This window comes from Papaver somniferum, chromosome 5 (genome assembly GCF_003573695.1).
Source record: "Papaver somniferum cultivar HN1 chromosome 5, ASM357369v1, whole genome shotgun sequence".
Taxonomy (NCBI): domain Eukaryota; kingdom Viridiplantae; phylum Streptophyta; class Magnoliopsida; order Ranunculales; family Papaveraceae; genus Papaver; species Papaver somniferum.
This window is the reverse complement of record NC_039362.1, coordinates 172,942,367-172,965,688: the sequence shown is the minus strand read 5'-3', so window position 1 is coordinate 172,965,688 and position 23,322 is coordinate 172,942,367. Positions and strand designations below refer to the sequence as shown.

The following is a 23,322-nucleotide window of genomic DNA, read 5'->3' as shown; positions in this document are numbered from 1 at the left end:
TTGATCCGTTATTTTAAAACAAACAAGGGGTAAAATGTTAACTCCATGTCTTTTATCAAATTGATCTAATCTAATACAGAAAATTAACATTTCTCTTTTTCTTCCACATCGTTTTCTCCTTCAACCATTTCTTCAATAGAATCTCAGATTCTCAGATAAATCTTTGAAGTACCCGCAATCAGCCATGGCTTTGAGATTAATAGCTAGGGTTTTAGGATGATTATTGTGAAGCCATAACGCAGAAGCATAAAACCCTTCTTTATCTGATTTACCACTACCTCTCACACCTCTCAAGTTACATATCAAATTAAAAGCTGTTAACGGATCTCGTTTAGAACCCTTTAATCGGTTGATTCAAGGTAAGATCTAACTTCAAAATTGATTTTGTTTCATTTTATTTATTTTTTGTGTTAAATTGATTGAAAAAATCATAGGGTTTTACGATTTCATGCATGTTGCAGGATACGATATTAGGTAATCTTAATTGATTAGGACAGTTCCAATATATGATTGATTAGACGTAGTTCCAATCATAGCTAATCTTAATTGAGCTTATTGATGTACATTGTTTGATATGAATTTGTTGCAGAATACGAGGAATTTGAGTGTGCAAAGCTAATGAAGGGTTTAATAAGTGGTTTTTCCTCCTCCTCCTCCTCCTCAATTAATTCCTGATTTGAAATCCAAACTAATTTTCAGGTGAAAATTCACTAAACCCAGATTTCCTTTTCCATCTTTTTACCCAAATACTAGGAGGGTTTTATGTAGTTGAAGTAATTATTTATGTGGGGTTGCTCATTTTGTTGTTAGGAAGTTAAGCTACTTAGATTGAAAGAAAATTTACATATTTGTAGTTGGAATCAGTCAGTGTGTTTGTAGGCAGCCTAACAAGTACACGTATTTTCTTGGATTGTTTCTTGAGTCAATGCCAACTGTGTGGAGAATTAGCTAATGACTTAGTTTTGCTTCATCATACAGCCAAAACTCTTCATTCTGTCACCTGAATGTTCTTTATGTGTAATACCCCGATTTCGGCAGTGGTTCGCCGATGGAATGGAATATTGGTAATGGTTTGTCCTTTCCTAACATCGAGGCCTTTTCAGCACAATTGGCTCCAGAGTTGGCAAAAAACTTTGCAGTTAAGCGTGCTCGGGCAAGAGCAATCTTGGGATGGGTGACCTACCGGGAAGTTTCTGTTGGATGACCGCAGCGATGCCCGTTGAAAACCCGACACTGTCGGATAACCACAGTGGCTAAGTGGGGACAGTATCGGTGGAGGGACGGGTCATTACAAATGGTACCAGAGCCGAAGATGGGTCTCCTGCCGAGGGTGGGAAGGTACGCTGGATGAGGTTGGTCCAGGTGCTTCTCATGAGGGGTAGGGAACATCGGAGATCTGGTCTTGTATATATATTCCGGAGCCGAGGACGGCTCCAATTTAAGGTGGTGGTATTGTAATACCCCGATTTCGGTAGTGGTTCGCCGATGGAGTGGAATATAGGTAATGGTTTGTCCTTTCCTAACACCGAGGCCTTTTCAGCACAATTGGCTCCAGAGTTGGCAGAAAACTCTGCAGCTACGCGTGCTCGGGCGGGAGCAATCCTGGGATGGGTGACCTCCCGGGAAGTTTCTGCTAGATGACCGCAGTGATGCCCGTTGAAAACCCCACACTGCCGGATAACCACAGTGGCTAAGTGGGGACAGTATCAGTGGAGGGACGGGTCATTACATTATGATAGAGTTATGGCTTCTCATATTAATGGTACTCTTGTTCCTGAACTTAAAGAAGTTGTTGCTATTTGGCTCTAGTCTAGAGGTTTTATTTACAGTCCTGCTGCTGAGAAAAAGAAAGTAAATTATTAGTAGACAGCTAGTGCATCAAAGATTAACAAAATGAAAGAAAGGAGGAGATGGTTTAGTGTTTCTTTCTCCACCATTTTGGATACTTTATTTAGCTTAGTGTTGGTTCTTCTTTAAAGTTCTAATTATTGTAGGGGTTCTGAGTCTGCTGGGGTTGTGGGATGTTTTTATCTTTTGATATTTGCAACAGAGATATGTAATTTGCTATCTATCCATATACTGTGTATACAAAAATTAACGGAAAAAAAAAAATCATCATCTTTGTTTCTTGTTATTTTCTTCTTTACAATTTGTATCTGTCTCATTATGAGAGGTGATGCTGCTTAATTAGTTATGTGTAGAAACAAAGTACCTGTTTTTGTTTACGCCTAGCTGATGACATACGTAGAATTGAAAAATCACCTAGCTGATGACATAGCCAAGTAAGGCAGGGGCCAGGTGTATCCTCTCTCTGATTTTATACATTCATGTGTATGAATGTCATTGTCTCTGAACAGATGTCATTGTCTGATCTGAAGTTCAGATTCTGAACTAAGATTTTTGAGTTGCATGATATCTAACACTTAGGTATAGCTGTGTTAAACTTCCTTCCATACTGCAAATTGCACCTGAACCCTAAGTACATCTTCTGAATTCCTAAGCAGAAACTGATTTCATCTTAATCCAGTCAATAGTCATCTCAAATATTGTACGGGCGCAGCCTCCCACTGCAACATATCTTCATCATTTCAATGAAGCCATCTTCACTGAATTCCTAACCATAAAAGTACATCTTCTGAATTCATAAGTTTTTTCAGTTCTATGTATGTCATATGTTTTTGATGTTTGGGTAGCTCTTAGATATGCAAAATAGTTAGAGTTCAATCAAGTTCTTATTATTTGAATTATATGATTTCATGTAATGGTATTTCGATTACTGACCTATATGTATGGACTTAATTATGTATCTTAGAGACTTAATTAGAATTGGATGGGATATGCGAAGTGACAATAATGACAAAGTAGATAACTGGGAAGAAGGAGGAGGTGGAATAAGATGATCACGCCTTTTTCGCCCCTTAGTTGACTCAAGAATAGGCTGCTTAACGAGGAGAGTGTCATCCGGCAAAGAATAGAAGGTTAGAATTTAAGGATATCACGAGAGGAAAATAATAGGCGAGGTAGATACCTGTTTGGGAGTTAAAGACTCGATAGTAACAACCTTTCCCTTGGACGTCTTGAGAAGACCAGCGGCAGGCATCACGAACTGAAAGAAAAGGGGAACATAAGAACAAATCGGGCCCCGAAACGAGATAAATCATAAGGAAGAAAGTCATATCTCGGCTGGTACAGACCACCGAAATTTCCAAGGATCGCAATCAGCGAGATAGAAATGTTTAGGAAGAAGGCCTTGGCGAGGAGCCCCCTTTTCGTCAAAACCCCAAACAAAATGGCCACTAACCACCAGAGGAAACATCGCCCAATCATCATCACAAGAGAGGAGAAATTGGGAATCCACATCTAACAAGAGAGCTTTGGTCGGAGCCACAACAGCATTTCGAACAAGATCAATGTCCCATTCCTGGTACTCTCTCATGCTGGTGAATTTAGCTGAGTAGTTGGCCACGAAAGAGTCCACATTGAAGTCGCGAGAATCGAATTCTTCTGTTGCTGATGGAACTTGCGAAGTACCATTACCTGAGCGAACCCAAAACTCGTTGGAGATGCGAATTGCATTAGTAGAGAGTTGAAAAATTCCACACTGCATCTTACTCAGAATCTCAAGAAAGATGGGGTTAGAAGGGTCGTAAAGCGGGAAAGATAATCCAGCCCTCAATTGGCCCACAGTAACGATCATCTTGTCGGTCGCCCAAGTATCCGACTGAATCCATCTGTAATTCAGTTCCATGTCCTAAGTAGCAGCAACAGATGGACTCACAGAAGAATCAACAGCAGGAGTTAGGGTTAAACCCATCTTTTGAAAATCCGCTTGGAATTCCTCAAAGGATTTGAGTGATACAGTTGTGGAAACCTTCTTGGGATCCATGGTAACAAAAAGAGAGTAGAAGGTCGAGAAGGGTAGCAACAATGGCAGAAGATGAAGAAAGTGCAAAAAACAGATAAACACAAAGCGAAGGGAGGAAGAAGAGGAAAAGAAACCCCAAACCTAAGTCCAGTTGGATATAAATAGCGTAGAGAAGATGACTGGCTCAGCGGGTTGACGACACGTTCGAGGTATATTAACCGGCAATAGGCGGTTACCCAGAGAACGTGGTCACGTGGAGGCAGGAAAGTGGAGAACGTGGCGGCAAGGGAATCCAAAGCGGTTCTTATTCCATTCTCGAACGGATCGAATAGAATAAGAAAAGGAAAAATGTGGGTACACGAAATAGGTTCGCCACGTGTCGGACATAAAAGGAAGAAGTATGGCTAGAGAATCTCATTTACAGATTCCAATCAGGGACTTGTCAATTCAAATGTCAGAATTACCTCGTCACCGATCAATCCCGCGAAGTACAAAGGGGATGCGAAGAGACTTACACGAAGAATCTAAGTTACGAAAGACCAAGTTAGAGTACCCAACAGGATATCAACGACGAAATAGAAAGGGAGAAGTACAATAACTTGGAAAAAGGATAACCTGCGAAGTAAATATATTGGGGAGTAAGAAAAGAGACAGGTGTCCCGACAAACCCATGTGAATATAGTGAAAGAAGGGGAAAAACTTTATGGAAAATGGCCTGGGCGAAGTATAAAGCACCCCCGAAAGAACTTGGCGAAGTAAAATGAGTTGTACCCCATTAGGATTGATTGGCCTATAAATAGAGGTCCTTGAGCAAGGCAAAGGGGATCGGATTTTGGAGAGAGAAGAGAGCTTAGCTTAGAGAGGGAGATTAGGGTTTCCTTGTGTTCAAGAACTTGTATTTCGTTTCCTTAGAATTCATCAATAAAGATTTTTTAGTTTATATTACTTAAACATGTCTTAGACTTTGGTTATATTCCTTTTGGGTGTGCTACTGGATTTTCAGTAGTTACAGTCGTAGCCGTTTGTTGGATGTAGACAATATTCACACATCGTGTACATTGTTGAACCACGTTAAATTTGTGAGTACTTTACTTCTTGTTGCTTTGTTTATGGCTTGCATATATGTGGTTCTCTTTCTCTTCTTCTTATCCTAGATCGTAGTGAGGTTCATGGAGCAATCTGAGAGATCAAGTGTTTCTTGTTAGCTATTTTGTTTCCGCAGTATTAGCATGTAGATGGCTCTGAACCCCAACATACACTACCCGGTGGTAGTGATCAAAACACAGGTCGTCCCTTACGTGCAATAACAAAAGCTTTCAAGATTTTTATAATTTTGGATGTGATTACTGGAAATCCAGCAACACACTCAAATGGAGAATATGCAAGATCTAAGACATAATAAACACTAGAGCTTAAACTTATTTATTAATCTCAAGCGAAATACAAGTTACACTCGTGGGTTACAAGGAAACCCTAATCCCTTCTCCCATCCTATGAATCACAAGGAAACTCTAACTCTCTCTCTCTCTCCTATGCTAGACCTTTCCCTCTCCAAAAGATCTCTCCGTTTACATTGTCCAAAGGTCTCTATTTATAGGCCTAAGCAACATTAGTGGCATACAACTCATATCATCTCGCCGAGGTTACTTTATGCTTCGCCCCGAGCATATTCCATAAAGTTTTTCCCCACCTTTCGCTGACTTCACGTGGTCTTGTCGGGACACCTGTCCTTTTTCTTGAGCCCTACTGTTCCTACTTCGCGGTTTATCTTCTTCGCCAAGTAATCTTTTTGTGGCTTCGCCTTTGTTCCTCTTGATGGTCCTTCTACTTTATTCGGGGTGGGGAGTTATCTCGTGCTTGGGATTTGTATTTCTCCTTCTGATGTTGACTGATTTGACAAGTCACTGACACATATCTTTGATTAGGATTTCCTTACCTTACTTAGTATGACACGTGGCAATCATATTTCGTGTACCTACATTGGATGCTGTTTCACTCTTTTCTTCATGCATTTCGGTTTTGATGTTCTTCGCTATATTAACATCACGCTATGCAGAAATTGACTTCCTGACATCTATGCCTAAGAAAATGATACTTGGTCTCTCCACTCTCTTTATATCTATAGCAACCATGATGGCAACTTTTGCGGCAACTCTGGTTATTGTTCTTCGTGGAGAAGCTTCTTGGGTTTACATTCCTGTGTCCGTCTTAGCTAGCATCCCCGTGCTCTTATTCGGTCTGTTGCAATTGCCACTATTTATTAACATTCTCACATCTACCTACGGTCGTGGTATTTTCCATAAGAAGAGAGTTGTTTTAGCCCCGCTTACTGGTATCAGTTATGGTTGATGATATGACGGAGCTAGACTTTGGTATTTGTTTGATCTCGTTTACTGTAACAAAATTTCGTATCTTGAATATTTTTATTTTTCGCTCAGTTTGATGTTTGAAAGTTGAAAATCTTCTTGTTTAGATGTCATAACAAAAATTGAGTGAGCTATGATCTAGTTAGTCATTAGTTTTCATGAAGAATCTTAGGATTCGATCAACCATGACTTTTACATTTTATTAGAAATCAACAACTGGTGATGTTGAATTTATCGTGTAACATAAGTCACTACTGCTCAATAAAACAGGATGAAAACAATTAAAACAGAAACCAAAGGAAACATCCTCATACTGGGCTAAACTCGTTGCTGATCACTGGAGTAGTATCTCCCCAAGGCTAGTTGCCAATGACTGAGTGGTTGATGGGGAGACTCCCCTAGTCCCACCCAAATACCATTTCTGAATCATTTCGATTACATTTCCGTTCTCAACTTTTATCTTCAGATCTTTCTGTCCTTCTATTTCCAGCCCAATCTGCGCAAAACAATTAAGCAAAGGTCACGATGAAACTTAGTAGTAAATCTATGAAAACTATTTAGTAGTAAATCAAACTGATAATAACCTCGGCAACGGCAGGTGTGGTAGCTGAGAAATGGAAGGTAATAACAGAATGCTGCTTCAAGTATTTAGACTGAAAGAACTCAATAACTTTGTCAAGGGACTCTTCTTCTTCGTCTTCGTACTTATCAGCGGCTGCTAATTCGTCCCTCACCCAACTCTCTAGCTGCAACATGTATTGTGATCCTTTTATCTCTTTAATCACCACTACTCTCACATACTTCTCCACCGATGCTGCAAAATCACATACGAAAATTTGTCATTAGCATTTCACCTAAACAACATATTACGGGTAATATATCAAAGAGGTGTGGACTCAGTTACCCGAAACCACAGCAGCGAAAAATTCATCATCTTGGGACAATTCAGCTCCGGTTTTGCCTTTCCATTGCTGCAAATGGCTAGCAATTTCTGGTTCCAAGTAAACTCCAATTGCTGTGAATTTGATCTGGAGAAAATGTATCTCCATGTCCGTAATTCCTATCAAACATATAGTTGGACGCATAAGAAAAAAAGTACAGCCCATCGAGCTTTACAAATTTCAACGTCTAGGCACAAATTGAAACTGTCACTTCTCAAAAAAAAAATTCTCTAAAAATGTTAGAGAAATTTTACAGGAGATCGACAAACTGTGAACAAGAAGCGATGGAGCATACCTTGTCCCAACAGAGGCAATTGTTTTTCAGTAGTCACAGTGGTGATGTTTTGCGGGAAAGGAATGTCATCCACGAGCACCGTCTTAGTAGCAGACTCAACGTCCTTCGTTTCACCCACTGATCATCCCAAAATTCAAACACAAAAAGAAAAACCCAAAATAATTAAATCATTTGAAGCGTATTCTCAAGAATCATTGAACAGATAAAACTATACAAACGAAAAGACAAACTAAGCGATTTGCTGATGAAACTTACTAGTTCTTAGAGTGGTATGACTAGCTAGGGAACTGTTGCTTAACAGTAGAAGAAGTATCAGAGCTCTAGCTAGAAGAAATGAATATGGATGGTAAACAAGAAGAGAAGGAAGTGACTAAATGTACTCGGTTGTTATATAAGTTTTGAGTGTATGGTGGTGTTGTTTGGTGGCTTGGGTGGTGCTCCTACTAACCCTTCAATTCACCTACCATCCCATTATTTTTGGCTTACTTACCCGTACCACCAGCATCTTCTGGTGCACAATTAAGAAGTCGGTTGGGGGTATATTTTGTTTGTACACAACCTTCCTAATCTTCCTTTTTTGCCTCTCAGCTCAGATAAATGATACCACCATGATCCCAAATTTCCTACTAGAGAACATTTCTCTCCTATTCTTTTCTATTTTTAATATTCTTTTCTGGATTTTTTTTATTTTATCCAACACTGGATTTTCTTGCATTTCTCTAAATTTAAGCGAAATGCATAATGCGTTTCTAACTAGAGAAAACAGCCAATCTCTTCCAAAGTCTGAGGAAGCTCCCTTCATGCATGAGCCCATAACACCTGATTTTACTGACAAGTGGAAACTACCAAGGGTGGGCATCTTTGTCATTTTCAATTGCATTGCCATAGACATCAGAAAAAATATCTTCGAGAGTTGAAGTCTTTGTCTACCCCCGTATGGTACTGAATTCAACAGTACTGACGTGTCTACATTAATCACCATTCCTTTGAACCTACTTACCTTCTCGTCTACAGATGATCTGATGCTACCTAACTCGTGTTACAGTTATCTAGTTGGCCACGCCATGAAGTACTGTGATCGTAGGTCCCACCTACACTACCGGTCTACAACTTGCCAAACCCGATGGTAATTCTTAATCAATGTAGAAATATTCGCAAAGCTGCTGCCGGTAAAAGAGTTAAAGAGTCAAAGAGTTGTACATGAAATTTTTTGGTATTTCTAAGAAAAATCATGTGAGATTAACTCTAGCAGATGTAATGGTACATCCGAGTTAAAAAAAAATGACATAAATTTTATTTTAAAAAAATTAAGATTTTTTCTATATTTTCTATTTGATTTTTGAGCTTAACTTGTTGCTTCGCTACCAATCAAAGCTGCGTAGAAAGTTTGATTCTAACTGATTATTAAATAATTTTAAATAAATTTTAAATTACATGAAAAGAACCAAATCAGTATCGTTATAAGACTGGCCGGTAAATTAGATTTCAGATGCTCAAAAATATATATCATAATAAGAGTTATGCGAGGATAAAATACCCGATCGCCACGTGTCATCATCTTAAGAGATGATCTCATGATGAGACGATAAGAGAGAAGCACCAAATCATACCGCATAAAGTGGTTCGTCTGAATCAAGACGCCTGCTACAACGTCACATGAATGACGCGTGTAAGGAGTGGTCTAATCTGCTCAGACGGTCAAGTCTAAAAAGAAGGACCGCATTTAATGAAGGATCAGAAGATGCGCAAGCGAGTCTATAACACCCTAGAGAGTTCGGACGACCTATACTATAGCCCGAAGATGATACAGCACGAAGTTACTCGGAAGGGTCGCACGATGGTGCACAAGGCGAGATGTATCGGAGAGGAACCCAGCATACCATCACGAGGGATAGTATAGAAGATCGCCCGAAATCCCTTGGAAAAAGACGACAAACTCCGTGTACTCGGCGAGGCCACACCTTCACGAGTTTTATTTATCTATAAATACCAGTCCATGTAACAGGAGATGGACAACTTATGTAATCCCAGATGGTCTTTCTACAGAGAATTCCTGAGGAAGATCCAGATAGAGAGGGAGTGAGAAATCTAAGAGATATTTATAACTCCTTCAAGGGTAAGACCTATAATCATAATAAAGAACACATCTTCTTCCCGTGGACGTAGGTCTTCATGGCCGAACCACGTTACATACTTGTGTTAATAATTGGAGTCTTGTTTTTGAATAATTTTTTTCTTTCTTTAAACTATCTCTCGTAGTTCTTTGTACATTCTTTTCATCTTAATATAATTCCCTCTTCTGATAAAAAAAAAACGTTACTTACTTGTGTCAATCTTTACTTTCTTGCCATTTACTTCTTGTTTGTGAATGAATCTAGCTTGTTAGTAGTTTTTTAGTCTTTAGATCTTCTTGGGTGTAGTCATCAGAAAAGATGCTACTACATTTTGGCGATAGAAATGGGGAGGTATGAAGATATAATCTACGTCCCTAAAACAGCTCTATATTGTTTTCATGATTTCATTAAGAAAAGGTGGATTTCATACCATTGTGTAAAGTTCTGCTAAGATGCACGAGTAGATCTCGGACTCATACACGATCTACAAAGATCAGTGAAGTTCTGATGACCCTCGAAATCAGCAGATATACACTCTTTTCTCTTTGTTTCGTTAAAAATTTTCATTTTTTAAGATTTCTTATATCTTCCTAAAGATACTCAAGAGAGTTGAAGATCAGAGGGAAAAAGAAGTCACAAGCACTTCAAAATACCACTCAAGCGATCTCCTTCATGAAAGAGTTGGGAAAGATTTTTAGTCACTAAGCTTCATAAGTGAAAACATCACCTTATGAAAGTTGAAAAGACAATCTTTACTTGATTTTCAAAAAAAAAAAACTCAAAATAATCCTAGATCTTCTTCTTAGAAACTCAAATCTAAGTCAAGGGGAGAGATTAATGAGTAAATAATCAGTTTTCAAAGCTAAAAACTTGCTGAAAACCAAGAGTTCAAAAGACACAGAGATATTTTCCATAAATGAAAGATACTCTGAGGTCATCATGACCTCATCTCCCGAAGTACGATAAGGTGACGTGTAGAGAGGGGTATTTCTCCCAAGAAGAGACAAGAACGATACCCTTGACCCACCACTTTACTCTATGGAAAGGGAGAATGTTTTGACATTTTCACATGTCTTTCATAATTTTATGATAAAAGTCTTTCTATACTAAAAATGTTCAGCCTGAACTATGGCTTAGTAAATGCACGTGACCTGCAAACTTAGGGTCCCCCCTTACTGGTAGAAAAGACAAATTAAAAATAATTGCATATGTTGCAGGGAAGGCCATGGTGACGAGACAATCCACTCGAACGAACCCTGGTGATACTGGTGGATCCCCACCCGAAGGTCTAGACGACATGGAGTTAGGCGATCCAATGCACAACCGTGCGGTCCCAAGAGAAGGACAAGCCCATGAGCAATATAGAGAAGGTCTAACTGATAACTCTATCTCTGACCAAGAAGGAAACCCCTTCGAATGTCAAGATGACATTAATATAACTCAACCATGAGGGTTGAATGATTTGCCAAGGCAAATACCAATCCGAGAGTTATAGAAGGAAAATCCTTCTGACTTCGGAGACACCACGACGATTCTTGCCACCATCCTGAGGGCACAAAATGCCCAGGATGAGAGAGTGGCTAAACTAGAAAGGAGAAACAAGAAGCTAGAATGGAGGGGCCGAACTATGTTATTTTGCCTACTATGTTGAGTTTCAATTTAACCGAACTTGTCACACTATGTTCGGTTTGTTCGCAAAAAATCTTAACAAACCGAACTCTTCACTAATTGCATAATGTGGAGTTCGGTTAGATATGTTGTTGGGTTAAAGTTTGCGAACCAACCGAACATTACTCTGTAAATCCTATAAACAAAGTTCGGTAACATGTCTGTTAACCGAACGACTAAAAACCTCCATTAAAGAGCGAGTTCGGTAACCTGCGTGTTTGGAAAAAGTAACCGAACTACACTTTCAGATGAGTTCGGTAACCTGTTCTTCACATAAGGTAACCGAACAAGCCCAAATCTACTCTAAAAATTTACAGTTTTTTGAAAATTTGAGCAATTCACCCACATTACTAGTTTGAACCATACCTGGGTACCCAAATACTTCCTCCGTTGTGGTGGTAAAATCCATCGTTTTTCATGTTTTTCCTTCTTCATCTTCTCTAACTTTGCTCTCTCAATAATTCTACTTCTTTTAGAAAAAACCATCTGATTTTTTGATCTCACTAATTATCTTTAACTTAATCATTTTACTAATCATTACACTAACTATTATTAACACTAACTAATCATTATCTAAAATTAATCAGGAGGGTAATTTAGGCATTAATATAAAGGTTTTACCTATTTCCTAACCCAATTTTTCCTAGTTTCCATCCACATTAATTCCTATCCCTAGTTTTCCTAAGTACCATCCAAATAAATTTTAGAATATCCTAAATCCCAACCTCTTTTGTTTTTGACTTTGTTTCATACGTATTTTCTATCCACCCACAACTAAAAACCCTAAGATCAAAACAAAAACCCTACTCTTTGTTTCCACCACCGTCTTCTTCCCAACAGATCCACCTTCTTCTTCCCCACTGGCCATCACGCCGATTTTTTTTTTAATCTAATTATTCAAACCTACTACCGTATTTTGATGAACGTGTGATTGTGTAACGAAAGTGCTGTTCAAAGTCTATTTTAATGTAGTTGTCATAATCGACGGCCATTAACACTTGTCTAAGCATCCCAAAACTGAAACATACTATATAAATTGTATTGGTTTATTTCCCTACGTTTTTGTTCCTACTGTGAATAACAGAATAAGTAAACCGAATTTAGGTTACTGTTTATGAAAATATGTACAAACAGAGAACGTGTTTTAAATTGTCCATTACCATGGAGATTAACTTTCCATACAAGATAGTGGTATATGCTAGCTAGTATAAGTTTGGACTGGAGGTGATGATGTATGATCATTTACCTAGCTACTTTTATTGCATTAGAAGATTTTGATTGTATTAAAATGAACCAGTTTGTACATAGAAAAGACTAAACTTTATAATAACAGGAAGAACTAGTCGTTCATAGATGAAAGTATGAAACGATTATGTCTGAACTCGATCTTCCATATTTAGTCTACGTCGAGATTCTACGTCGACATTTTTAATTGCCAATTGATTCTTCTACGTCTCTAAGAATTCAATAATAAAAGATGGAGAATAGGCGTATCATAATAATTAAAATCTAATTTAGGGTTTAATTTTTAGGGTTATTGAAAATAAGAGGTTAATAAAGAAGAACAGTAGTAAAAGGAACAACAACAAACGGAATAATACTCATAGTTAGAATTAATTTGACTTTTATAGGTGGTACGTAGGAAAAATCAAAAGTGAAAATTAGATTAACTTTGGAAATTGTGAAGAGGATAGGAAGTAGGAAAAATGGGGATGGGAAGTAGGAAATAATACTCTAGATAAGACGTGACCTACATTTACTTCTAATGTCTCACCCAAAATAAAATCATGATCCCCACAAAAAAACCATGGTCCCCAGTAAACTGTTCGAAAAATAGATCCATACCTAAACAGCTCTTTTGTCTTCATAAAAAAAACTCCTGAATGGAGTTCGACTTTCGTGGGCCTCCCTTAAAGGTCTAAGCCCAAAATAAATATTTCTCTCTTTTCATTTAATTTGCTTTGTACTTTGACGCCTTTCCGGCTTGGCAGCAAGATACAACCTTACTTCGCCCTCTATATCAGCGACAAACCTGTACGATCTTCTTTTTTTTACCGGAATTTGCAACAGGCCAGCCACTCTGACAGGGTACTTGCTCCTACCTACGCAGTTTGCTAATTGTTTCAAATCCGTTTACTTTTCCTGCCAAGGCTGCAGAGACCAAGTCAGGCATTGAACATTCCAGCAGAGTATTTCAACTCCAAACTATAGATTGCCACGATTTATAAAGAGGATACCGTGAAGTGGGGTACGTACCGTTTAGATTGCGCGTAATTTATCGAGATCCAAGCCTGTACAGCCCATTGGCCTTTAATAATTTCATGGTCTGGGCCCAAATAAATTGTCGTCGCTTCTCAATTTTTTCTCTAGAAGTAGAAGAAATATTGGATCAGCAGCATTCAGATCTACTTCGATCATTTGGTTTGGGACACCGTGAAGTGGCAAGCAAACCTGTACTAGAGCATGTAAGGAGTACTTCAAATTTGGTCGTAATGAAGTTTATCTGAGTTATTACTTTTTCACTCTCTATTGATTTGCGAGTTGCACTCGACTGATAAAGATGATATACAATAGTTTTTCTGGTCATTTCAATTTTATAGTTCAGGTTTATATACAGAAGTTTTCAGTTCACCTGAAACATCTACAGATCCGTGTGTCGATTAGGAGCAAGGACTAGAGTTTGATGTAGAAATTTGAATGTCAGCACTGCTACATGGATTAATGCTTTATCTAAACTCATTTTAATTATTTATGAAGTACTAAATAACATTCATGGTTAGGGAATGCAAAGAAAGCTTCAACTATATATACCATTTCCACTGCTTTGATTCCCGTTCTCAACTAGGGTGCACATATCCTACCCTTACCCGCCACCTTGTCCTATCCGTCAGAATTTTTACCCGTATCCTATCTTACCGCCATTGACGGGTAGGGTGACGGGTAAACATTATTTTATCCGCCGTCAAATGGGTAGGGTGACGGATACAACCCGAAATTATCCTATCCTACCCGCTTACCCGCCTCATATATGTAAAAGACCAAATAATCCCTGTCCTTTCTTTTATCCCGTGCCCATTGATCCGTTATTTTAAAACAAACAAGGGGTAAAATGTTAACTCCATGTCTTTTATCAAATTGATCTAATCTAATACAGAAAATTAACATTTCTCTTTTTCTTCCACATCGTTTTCTCCTTCAACCATTTCTTCAATAGAATCTCAGATTCTCAGATAAATCTTTGAAGTACCCGCAATCAGCCATGGCTTTGAGATTAATAGCTAGGGTTTTAGGATGATTATTGTGAAGCCATAACGCAGAAGCATAAAACCCTTCTTTATCTGATTTACCACTACCTCTCACACCTCTCAAGTTACATATCAAATTAAAAGCTGTTAACGGATCTCGTTTAGAACCCTTTAATCGGTTGATTCAAGGTAAGATCTAACTTCAAAATTGATTTTTTCATTATTTATTTTTTTTGTTAAATTGATTGAAAAAATCATAGGGTTTTACGATTTCATGCATGTTGCAGGATACGATATTAGGTAATCTTAATTGATTAGGACAGTTCCAATATATGATTGATTAGACGTAGTTCCAATCATAGCTAATCTTAATTGAGCTTATTGATGTACATTGTTTGATATGAATTTGTTGCAGAATACGAGGAATTTGAGTGTGCAAAGCTAATGAAGGGTTTAATAAGTGGTTTTTCCTCCTCCTCCTCCTCCTCAATTAATTCCTGATTTGAAATCCAAACTAATTTTCAGGTGAAAATTCACTAAACCCAGATTTCCTTTTCCATCTTTTTACCCAAATACTAGGAGGGTTTTATGTAGTTGAAGTAATTATTTATGTGGGGTTGCTCATTTTGTTGTTAGGAAGTTAAGCTACTTAGATTGAAAGAAAATTTACATATTTGTAGTTGGAATCAGTCAGTGTGTTTGTAGGCAGCCTAACAAGTACACGTATTTTCTTGGATTGTTTCTTGAGTCAATGCCAACTGTGTGGAGAATTAGCTAATGACTTAGTTTTGCTTCATCATACAGCCAAAACTCTTCATTCTGTCACCTGAATGTTCTTTATGTGTAATACCCCGATTTCGGCAGTGGTTCGCCGATGGAATGGAATATTGGTAATGGTTTGTCCTTTCCTAACATCGAGGCCTTTTCAGCACAATTGGCTCCAGAGTTGGCAAAAAACTTTGCAGTTAAGCGTGCTCGGGCAAGAGCAATCTTGGGATGGGTGACCTACCGGGAAGTTTCTGTTGGATGACCGCAGCGATGCCCGTTGAAAACCCGACACTGTCGGATAACCACAGTGGCTAAGTGGGGACAGTATCGGTGGAGGGACGGGTCATTACAAATGGTACCAGAGCCGAAGATGGGTCTCCTGCCGAGGGTGGAAGGTACGCTGGATGAGGTTGGTCCAGGTGCTTCTCATGAGGGGTAGGGAACATCGGAGATCTGGTCTTGTATATATATTCCGGAGCCGAGGACGGCTCCAATTTAAGGTGGTGGTATTGTAATACCCCGATTTCGGTAGTGGTTCGCCGATGGAGTGGAATATAGGTAATGGTTTGTCCTTTCCTAACACCGAGGCCTTTTCAGCACAATTGGCTCCAGAGTTGGCAGAAAACTCTGCAGCTACGCGTGCTCGGGCGGGAGCAATCCTGGGATGGGTGACCTCCCGGGAAGTTTCTGCTAGATGACCGCAGTGATGCCCGTTGAAAACCCCACACTGCCGGATAACCACAGTGGCTAAGTGGGGACAGTATCAGTGGAGGGACGGGTCATTACATTATGATAGAGTTATGGCTTCTCATATTAATGGTACTCTTGTTCCTGAACTTAAAGAAGTTGTTGCTATTTGGCTCTAGTCTAGAGGTTTTATTACAGTCCTGCTGCTGAGAAAAAGAAAGTAAATTATTAGTAGACAGCTAGTGCATCAAAGATTAACAAAATGAAAGAAAGGAGGAGATGGTTTAGTGTTTCTTTCTCCACCATTTTGGATACTTTATTTAGCTTAGTGTTGGTTCTTCTTTAAAGTTCTAATTATTGTAGGGGTTCTGAGTCTGCTGGGGTTGTGGGATGTTTTTATCTTTTGATATTTGCAACAGAGATATGTAATTTGCTATCTATCCATATACTGTGTATACAAAATTAACGGAAAAAAAAAATCATCTTTGTTTCTTGTTATTTTCTTCTTTACAATTTGTATCTGTCTCATTATGAGAGGTGATGCTGCTTAATTAGTTATGTGTAGAAACAAAGTACCTGTTTTTGTTTACGCCTAGCTGATGACATACGTAGAATTGAAAAATCACCTAGCTGATGACATAGCCAAGTAAGGCAGGGGGCCAGGTGTATCCTCTCTCTGATTTTATACATTCATGTGTATGAATGTCATTGTCTCTGAACAGATGTCATTGTCTGATCTGAAGTTCAGATTCTGAACTAAGATTTTTGAGTTGCATGATATCTAACACTTAGGTATAGCTGTGTTAAACTTCCTTCCATACTGCAAATTGCACCTGAACCCTAAGTACATCTTCTGAATTCCTAAGCAGAAACTGATTTCATCTTAATCCAGTCAATAGTCTCTCAAATATTGTACGGGCGCAGCCTCCCACTGCAACATATCTTCATCATTTCAATGAAGCCATCTTCACTGAATTCCTAACCATAAAAGTACATCTTCTGAATTCATAAGTTTTTTCAGTTCTATGTATGTCATATGTTTTTGATGTTTGGGTAGCTCTTAGATATGCAAAATAGTTAGAGTTCAATCAAGTTCTTATTATTTGAATTATATGATTTCATGTAATGGTATTTCGATTACTGACCTATATGTATGGACTTAATTATGTATCTTAGAGACTTAATTAGAATTGGATGGGATATGCGAAGTGACAATAATGACAAAGTAGATAACTGGGAAGAAGGAGGAGGTGGAATAAGATGATCACGCCTTTTTCGCCCCTTAGTTGACTCAAGAATAGGCTGCTTAACGAGGAGAGTGTCATCCGGCAAAGAATAGAAGGTTAGAATTTAAGGATATCACGAGAGGAAAATAATAGGCGAGGTAGATACCTGTTTGGGAGTTAAAGACTCGATAGTAACAACCTTTCCCTTGGACGTCTTGAGAAGACCAGCGGCAGGCATCACGAACTGAAAGAAAAGGGGAACATAAGAACAAATCGGGCCCCGAAACGAGATAAATCATAAGGAAGAAAGTCATATCTCGGCTGGTACAGACCACCGAAATTTCCAAGGATCGCAATCAGCGAGATAGAAATGTTTAGGAAGAAGGCCTTGGCGAGGAGCCCCCTTTTCGTCAAAACCCCAAACAAAATGGCCACTAACCACCAGAGGAAACATCGCCCAATCATCATCACAAGAGAGGAGAAATTGGGAATCCACATCTAACAAGAGAGCTTTGGTCGGAGCCACAACAGCATTTCGAACAAGATCAATGTCCCATTCCTGGTACTCTCTCATGCTGGTGAATTTAGCTGAGTAGTTGGCCACGAAAGAGTCCACATTGAAGTCGCGAGAATCGAATTCTTCTGTTGCTGATGGAACTTGCGAAGTACCATTACCTGAGCGAACCCAAAACTCGTTGGAGATGCGAATTGCATTAGTAGAGAGTTGAAAAATTCCACACTGCATCTTACTCAGAATCTCAAGAAAGATGGGGTTAGAAGGGTCGTAAAGCGGGAAAGATAATCCAGCCCTCAATTGGCCCACAGTAACGATCATCTTGTCGGTCGCCCAAGTATCCGACTGAATCCATCTGTAATTCAGTTCCATGTCCTAAGTAGCAGCAACAGATGGACTCACAGAAGAATCAACAGCAGGAGTTAGGGTTAAACCCATCTTTTGAAAATCCGCTTGGAATTCCTCAAAGGATTTGAGTGATACAGTTGTGGAAACCTTCTTGGGATCCATGGTAACAAAAAGAGAGTAGAAGGTCGAGAAGGGTAGCAACAATGGCAGAAGATGAAGAAAGTGCAAAAAACAGATAAACACAAAGCGAAGGGAGGAAGAAGAGGAAAAGAAACCCCAAACCTAAGTCCAGTTGGATATAAATAGCGTAGAGAAGATGACTGGCTCAGCGGGTTGACGACACGTTCGAGGTATATTAACCGGCAATAGGCGGTTACCCAGAGAACGTGGTCACGTGGAGGCAGGAAAGTGGAGAACGTGGCGGCAAGGGAATCCAAAGCGGTTCTTATTCCATTCTCGAACGGATCGAATAGAATAAGAAAAGGAAAAATGTGGGTACACGAAATAGGTTCGCCACGTGTCGGACATAAAAGGAAGAAGTATGGCTAGAGAATCTCATTTACAGATTCCAATCAGGGACTTGTCAATTCAAATGTCAGAATTACCTCGTCACCGATCAATCCCGCGAAGTACAAAGGGGATGCGAAGAGACTTACACGAAGAATCTAAGTTACGAAAGACCAAGTTAGAGTACCCAACAGGATATCAACGACGAAATAGAAAGGGAGAAGTACAATAACTTGGAAAAAGGATAACCTGCGAAGTAAATATATTGGGGAGTAAGAAAAGAGACAGGTGTCCCGACAAACCCATGTGAATATAGTGAAAGAAGGGGAAAAACTTTATGGAAAATGGCCTGGGCGAAGTATAAAGCACCCCCGAAAGAACTTGGCGAAGTAAAATGAGTTGTACCCCATTAGGATTGATTGGCCTATAAATAGAGGTCCTTGAGCAAGGCAAAGGGGATCGGATTTTGGAGAGAGAAGAGAGCTTAGCTTAGAGAGGGAGATTAGGGTTTCCTTGTGTTCAAGAACTTGTATTTCGTTTCCTTAGAATTCATCAATAAAGATTTTTTAGTTTATATTACTTAAACATGTCTTAGACTTTGGTTATATTCCTTTTGGGTGTGCTACTGGATTTTCAGTAGTTACAGTCGTAGCCGTTTGTTGGATGTAGACAATATTCACACATCGTGTACATTGTTGAACCACGTTAAATTTGTGAGTACTTTACTTCTTGTTGCTTTGTTTATGGCTTGCATATATGTGGTTCTCTTTCTCTTCTTCTTATCCTAGATCGTAGTGAGGTTCATGGAGCAATCTGAGAGATCAAGTGTTTCTTGTTAGCTATTTTGTTTCCGCAGTATTAGCATGTAGATGGCTCTGAACCCCAACATACACTACCCTGGTAGTGATCAAAACACAGGTCGTCCCTTACGTGCAATAACAAAAGCTTTCAAGATTTTTATAATTTTGGATGTGATTACTGGAAATCCAGCAACACACTCAAATGGAGAATATGCAAGATCTAAGACATAATAAACACTAGAGCTTAAACTTATTTATTAATCTCAAGCGAAATACAAGTTACACTCGTGGGTTACAAGGAAACCCTAATCCCTTCTCCCATCCTATGAATCACAAGGAAACTCTAACTCTCTCTCTCTCTCTCCTATGCTAGACCTTTCCCTCTCCAAAAGATCTCTCCGTTTACATTGTCCAAAGGTCTCTATTTATAGGCCTAAGCAACATTAGTGGCATACAACTCATATCATCTCGCCGAGGTTACTTTATGCTTCGCCCCGAGCATATTCCATAAAGTTTTTCCCCACCTTTCGCTGACTTCACGTGGTCTTGTCGGGACACCTGTCCTTTTTCTTGAGCCCTACTGTTCCTACTTCGCGGTTTATCTTCTTCGCCAAGTAATCTTTTTGTGGCTTCGCCTTTGTTCCTCTTGATGGTCCTTCTACTTTATTCGGGGTGGGGAGTTATCTCGTGCTTGGGATTTGTATTTCTCCTTCTGATGTTGACTGATTTGACAAGTCACTGACACATATCTTTGATTAGGATTTCCTTACCTTACTTAGTATGACACGTGGCAATCATATTTCGTGTACCTACATTGGATGCTGTTTCACTCTTTTCTTCATGCATTTCGGTTTTGATGTTCTTCGCTATATTAACATCACGCTATGCAGAAATTGACTTCCTGACATCTATGCCTAAGAAAATGATACTTGGTCTCTCCACTCTCTTTATATCTATAGCAACCATGATGGCAACTTTTGCGGCAACTCTGGTTATTGTTCTTCGTGGAGAAGCTTCTTGGGTTTACATTCCTGTGTCCGTCTTAGCTAGCATCCCCGTGCTCTTATTCGGTCTGTTGCAATTGCCACTATTTATTAACATTCTCACATCTACCTACGGTCGTGGTATTTTCCATAAGAAGAGAGTTGTTTTAGCCCCGCTTACTGGTATCAGTTATGGTTGATGATATGACGGAGCTAGACTTTGGTATTTGTTTGATCTCGTTTACTGTAACAAAATTTCGTATCTTGAATATTTTTATTTTTCGCTCAGTTTGATGTTTGAAAGTTGAAAATCTTCTTGTTTAGATGTCATAACAAAAATTGAGTGAGCTATGATCTAGTTAGTCATTAGTTTTCATGAAGAATCTTAGGATTCGATCAACCATGACTTTTACATTTTATTAGAAATCAACAACTGGTGATGTTGAATTTATCGTGTAACATAAGTCACTACTGCTCAATAAAACAGGATGAAAACAATTAAAACAGAAACCAAAGGAAACATCCTCATACTGGGCTAAACTCGTTGCTGATCACTGGAGTAGTATCTCCCCAAGGCTAGTTGCCAATGACTGAGTGGTTGATGGGGAGACTCCCCTAGTCCCACCCAAATACCATTTCTGAATCATTTCGATTACATTTCCGTTCTCAACTTTTATCTTCAGATCTTTCTGTCCTTCTATTTCCAGCCCAATCTGCGCAAAACAATTAAGCAAAGGTCACGATGAAACTTAGTAGTAAATCTATGAAAACTATTTAGTAGTAAATCAAACTGATAATAACCTCGGCAACGGCAGGTGTGGTAGCTGAGAAATGGAAGGTAATAACAGAATGCTGCTTCAAGTATTTAGACTGAAAGAACTCAATAACTTTGTCAAGGGACTCTTCTTCTTCGTCTTCGTACTTATCAGCGGCTGCTAATTCGTCCCTCACCCAACTCTCTAGCTGCAACATGTATTGTGATCCTTTTATCTCTTTAATCACCACTACTCTCACATACTTCTCCACCGATGCTGCAAAATCACATACGAAAATTTGTCATTAGCATTTCACCTAAACAACATATTACGGGTAATATATCAAAGAGGTGTGGACTCAGTTACCCGAAACCACAGCAGCGAAAAATTCATCATCTTGGGACAATTCAGCTCCGGTTTTGCCTTTCCATTGCTGCAAATGGCTAGCAATTTCTGGTTCCAAGTAAACTCCAATTGCTGTGAATTTGATCTGGAGAAAATGTATCTCCATGTCCGTAATTCCTATCAAACATATAGTTGGACGCATAAGAAAAAAAGTACAGCCCATCGAGCTTTACAAATTTCAACGTCTAGGCACAAATTGAAACTGTCACTTCTCAAAAAAAAAATTCTCTAAAAATGTTAGAGAAATTTTACAGGAGATCGACAAACTGTGAACAAGAAGCGATGGAGCATACCTTGTCCCAACAGAGGCAATTGTTTTTCAGTAGTCACAGTGGTGATGTTTTGCGGGAAAGGAATGTCATCCACGAGCACCGTCTTAGTAGCAGACTCAACGTCCTTCGTTTCACCCACTGATCATCCCAAAATTCAAACACAAAAAGAAAAACCCAAAATAATTAAATCATTTGAAGCGTATTCTCAAGAATCATTGAACAGATAAAACTATACAAACGAAAAGACAAACTAAGCGATTTGCTGATGAAACTTACTAGTTCTTAGAGTGGTATGACTAGCTAGGGAACTGTTGCTTAACAGTAGAAGAAGTATCAGAGCTCTAGCTAGAAGAAATGAATATGGATGGTAAACAAGAAGAGAAGGAAGTGACTAAATGTACTCGGTTGTTATATAAGTTTTGAGTGTATGGTGGTGTTGTTTGGTGGCTTGGGTGGTGCTCCTACTAACCCTTCAATTCACCTACCATCCCATTATTTTTGGCTTACTTACCCGTACCACCAGCATCTTCTGGTGCACAATTAAGAAGTCGGTTGGGGGTATATTTTGTTTGTACACAACCTTCCTAATCTTCCTTTTTTGCCTCTCAGCTCAGATAAATGATACCACCATGATCCCAAATTTCCTACTAGAGAACATTTCTCTCCTATTCTTTTCTATTTTTAATATTCTTTTCTGGATTTTTTTTATTTTATCCAACACTGGATTTTCTTGCATTTCTCTAAATTTAAGCGAAATGCATAATGCGTTTCTAACTAGAGAAAACAGCCAATCTCTTCCAAAGTCTGAGGAAGCTCCCTTCATGCATGAGCCCATAACACCTGATTTTACTGACAAGTGGAAACTACCAAGGGTGGGCATCTTTGTCATTTTCAATTGCATTGCCATAGACATCAGAAAAAATATCTTCGAGAGTTGAAGTCTTTGTCTACCCCCGTATGGTACTGAATTCAACAGTACTGACGTGTCTACATTAATCACCATTCCTTTGAACCTACTTACCTTCTCGTCTACAGATGATCTGATGCTACCTAACTCGTGTTACAGTTATCTAGTTGGCCACGCCATGAAGTACTGTGATCGTAGGTCCCACCTACACTACCGGTCTACAACTTGCCAAACCCGATGGTAATTCTTAATCAATGTAGAAATATTCGCAAAGCTGCTGCCGGTAAAAGAGTTAAAGAGTCAAAGAGTTGTACATGAAATTTTTTGGTATTTCTAAGAAAAATCATGTGAGATTAACTCTAGCAGATGTAATGGTACATCCGAGTTAAAAAAAATGACATAAATTTTATTTTAAAAAAATTAAGATTTTTTCTATATTTTCTATTTGATTTTTGAGCTTAACTTGTTGCTTCGCTACCAATCAAAGCTGCGTAGAAAGTTTGATTCTAACTGATTATTAAATAATTTTAAATAAATTTTAAATTACATGAAAAGAACCAAATCAGTATCGTTATAAGACTGGCCGGTAAATTAGATTTCAGATGCTCAAAAATATATCATAATAAGAGTTATGCGAGGATAAAATACCCGATCGC

At 38.8% G+C, this 23,322-nt stretch overlaps 2 protein-coding genes across 2 annotated transcripts; both read right to left on the bottom strand.

The window, feature by feature from the left end:
- Positions 1 to 6,397: 6,397 nt before the first annotated feature.
- On the bottom strand, positions 6,398 to 7,878 carry LOC113283682 (probable chalcone--flavonone isomerase 3). The gene is made up of 5 exons (XM_026533010.1): positions 7,723 to 7,878; positions 7,468 to 7,584; positions 7,136 to 7,291; positions 6,816 to 7,045; positions 6,398 to 6,727 (listed from the first exon to the last, which is right to left on the bottom strand). Coding segments are annotated over exons 1-5 (666 nt in total). The 5' UTR covers positions 7,724 to 7,878; the 3' UTR covers positions 6,398 to 6,565.
- A 12,832-nt stretch (positions 7,879 to 20,710) lies between these two features.
- On the bottom strand, positions 20,711 to 22,191 carry LOC113283681 (probable chalcone--flavonone isomerase 3). The gene is made up of 5 exons (XM_026533009.1): positions 22,036 to 22,191; positions 21,781 to 21,897; positions 21,449 to 21,604; positions 21,129 to 21,358; positions 20,711 to 21,040 (listed from the first exon to the last, which is right to left on the bottom strand). Coding segments are annotated over exons 1-5 (666 nt in total). The 5' UTR covers positions 22,037 to 22,191; the 3' UTR covers positions 20,711 to 20,878.
- Positions 22,192 to 23,322: the final 1,131 nt, after the last annotated feature.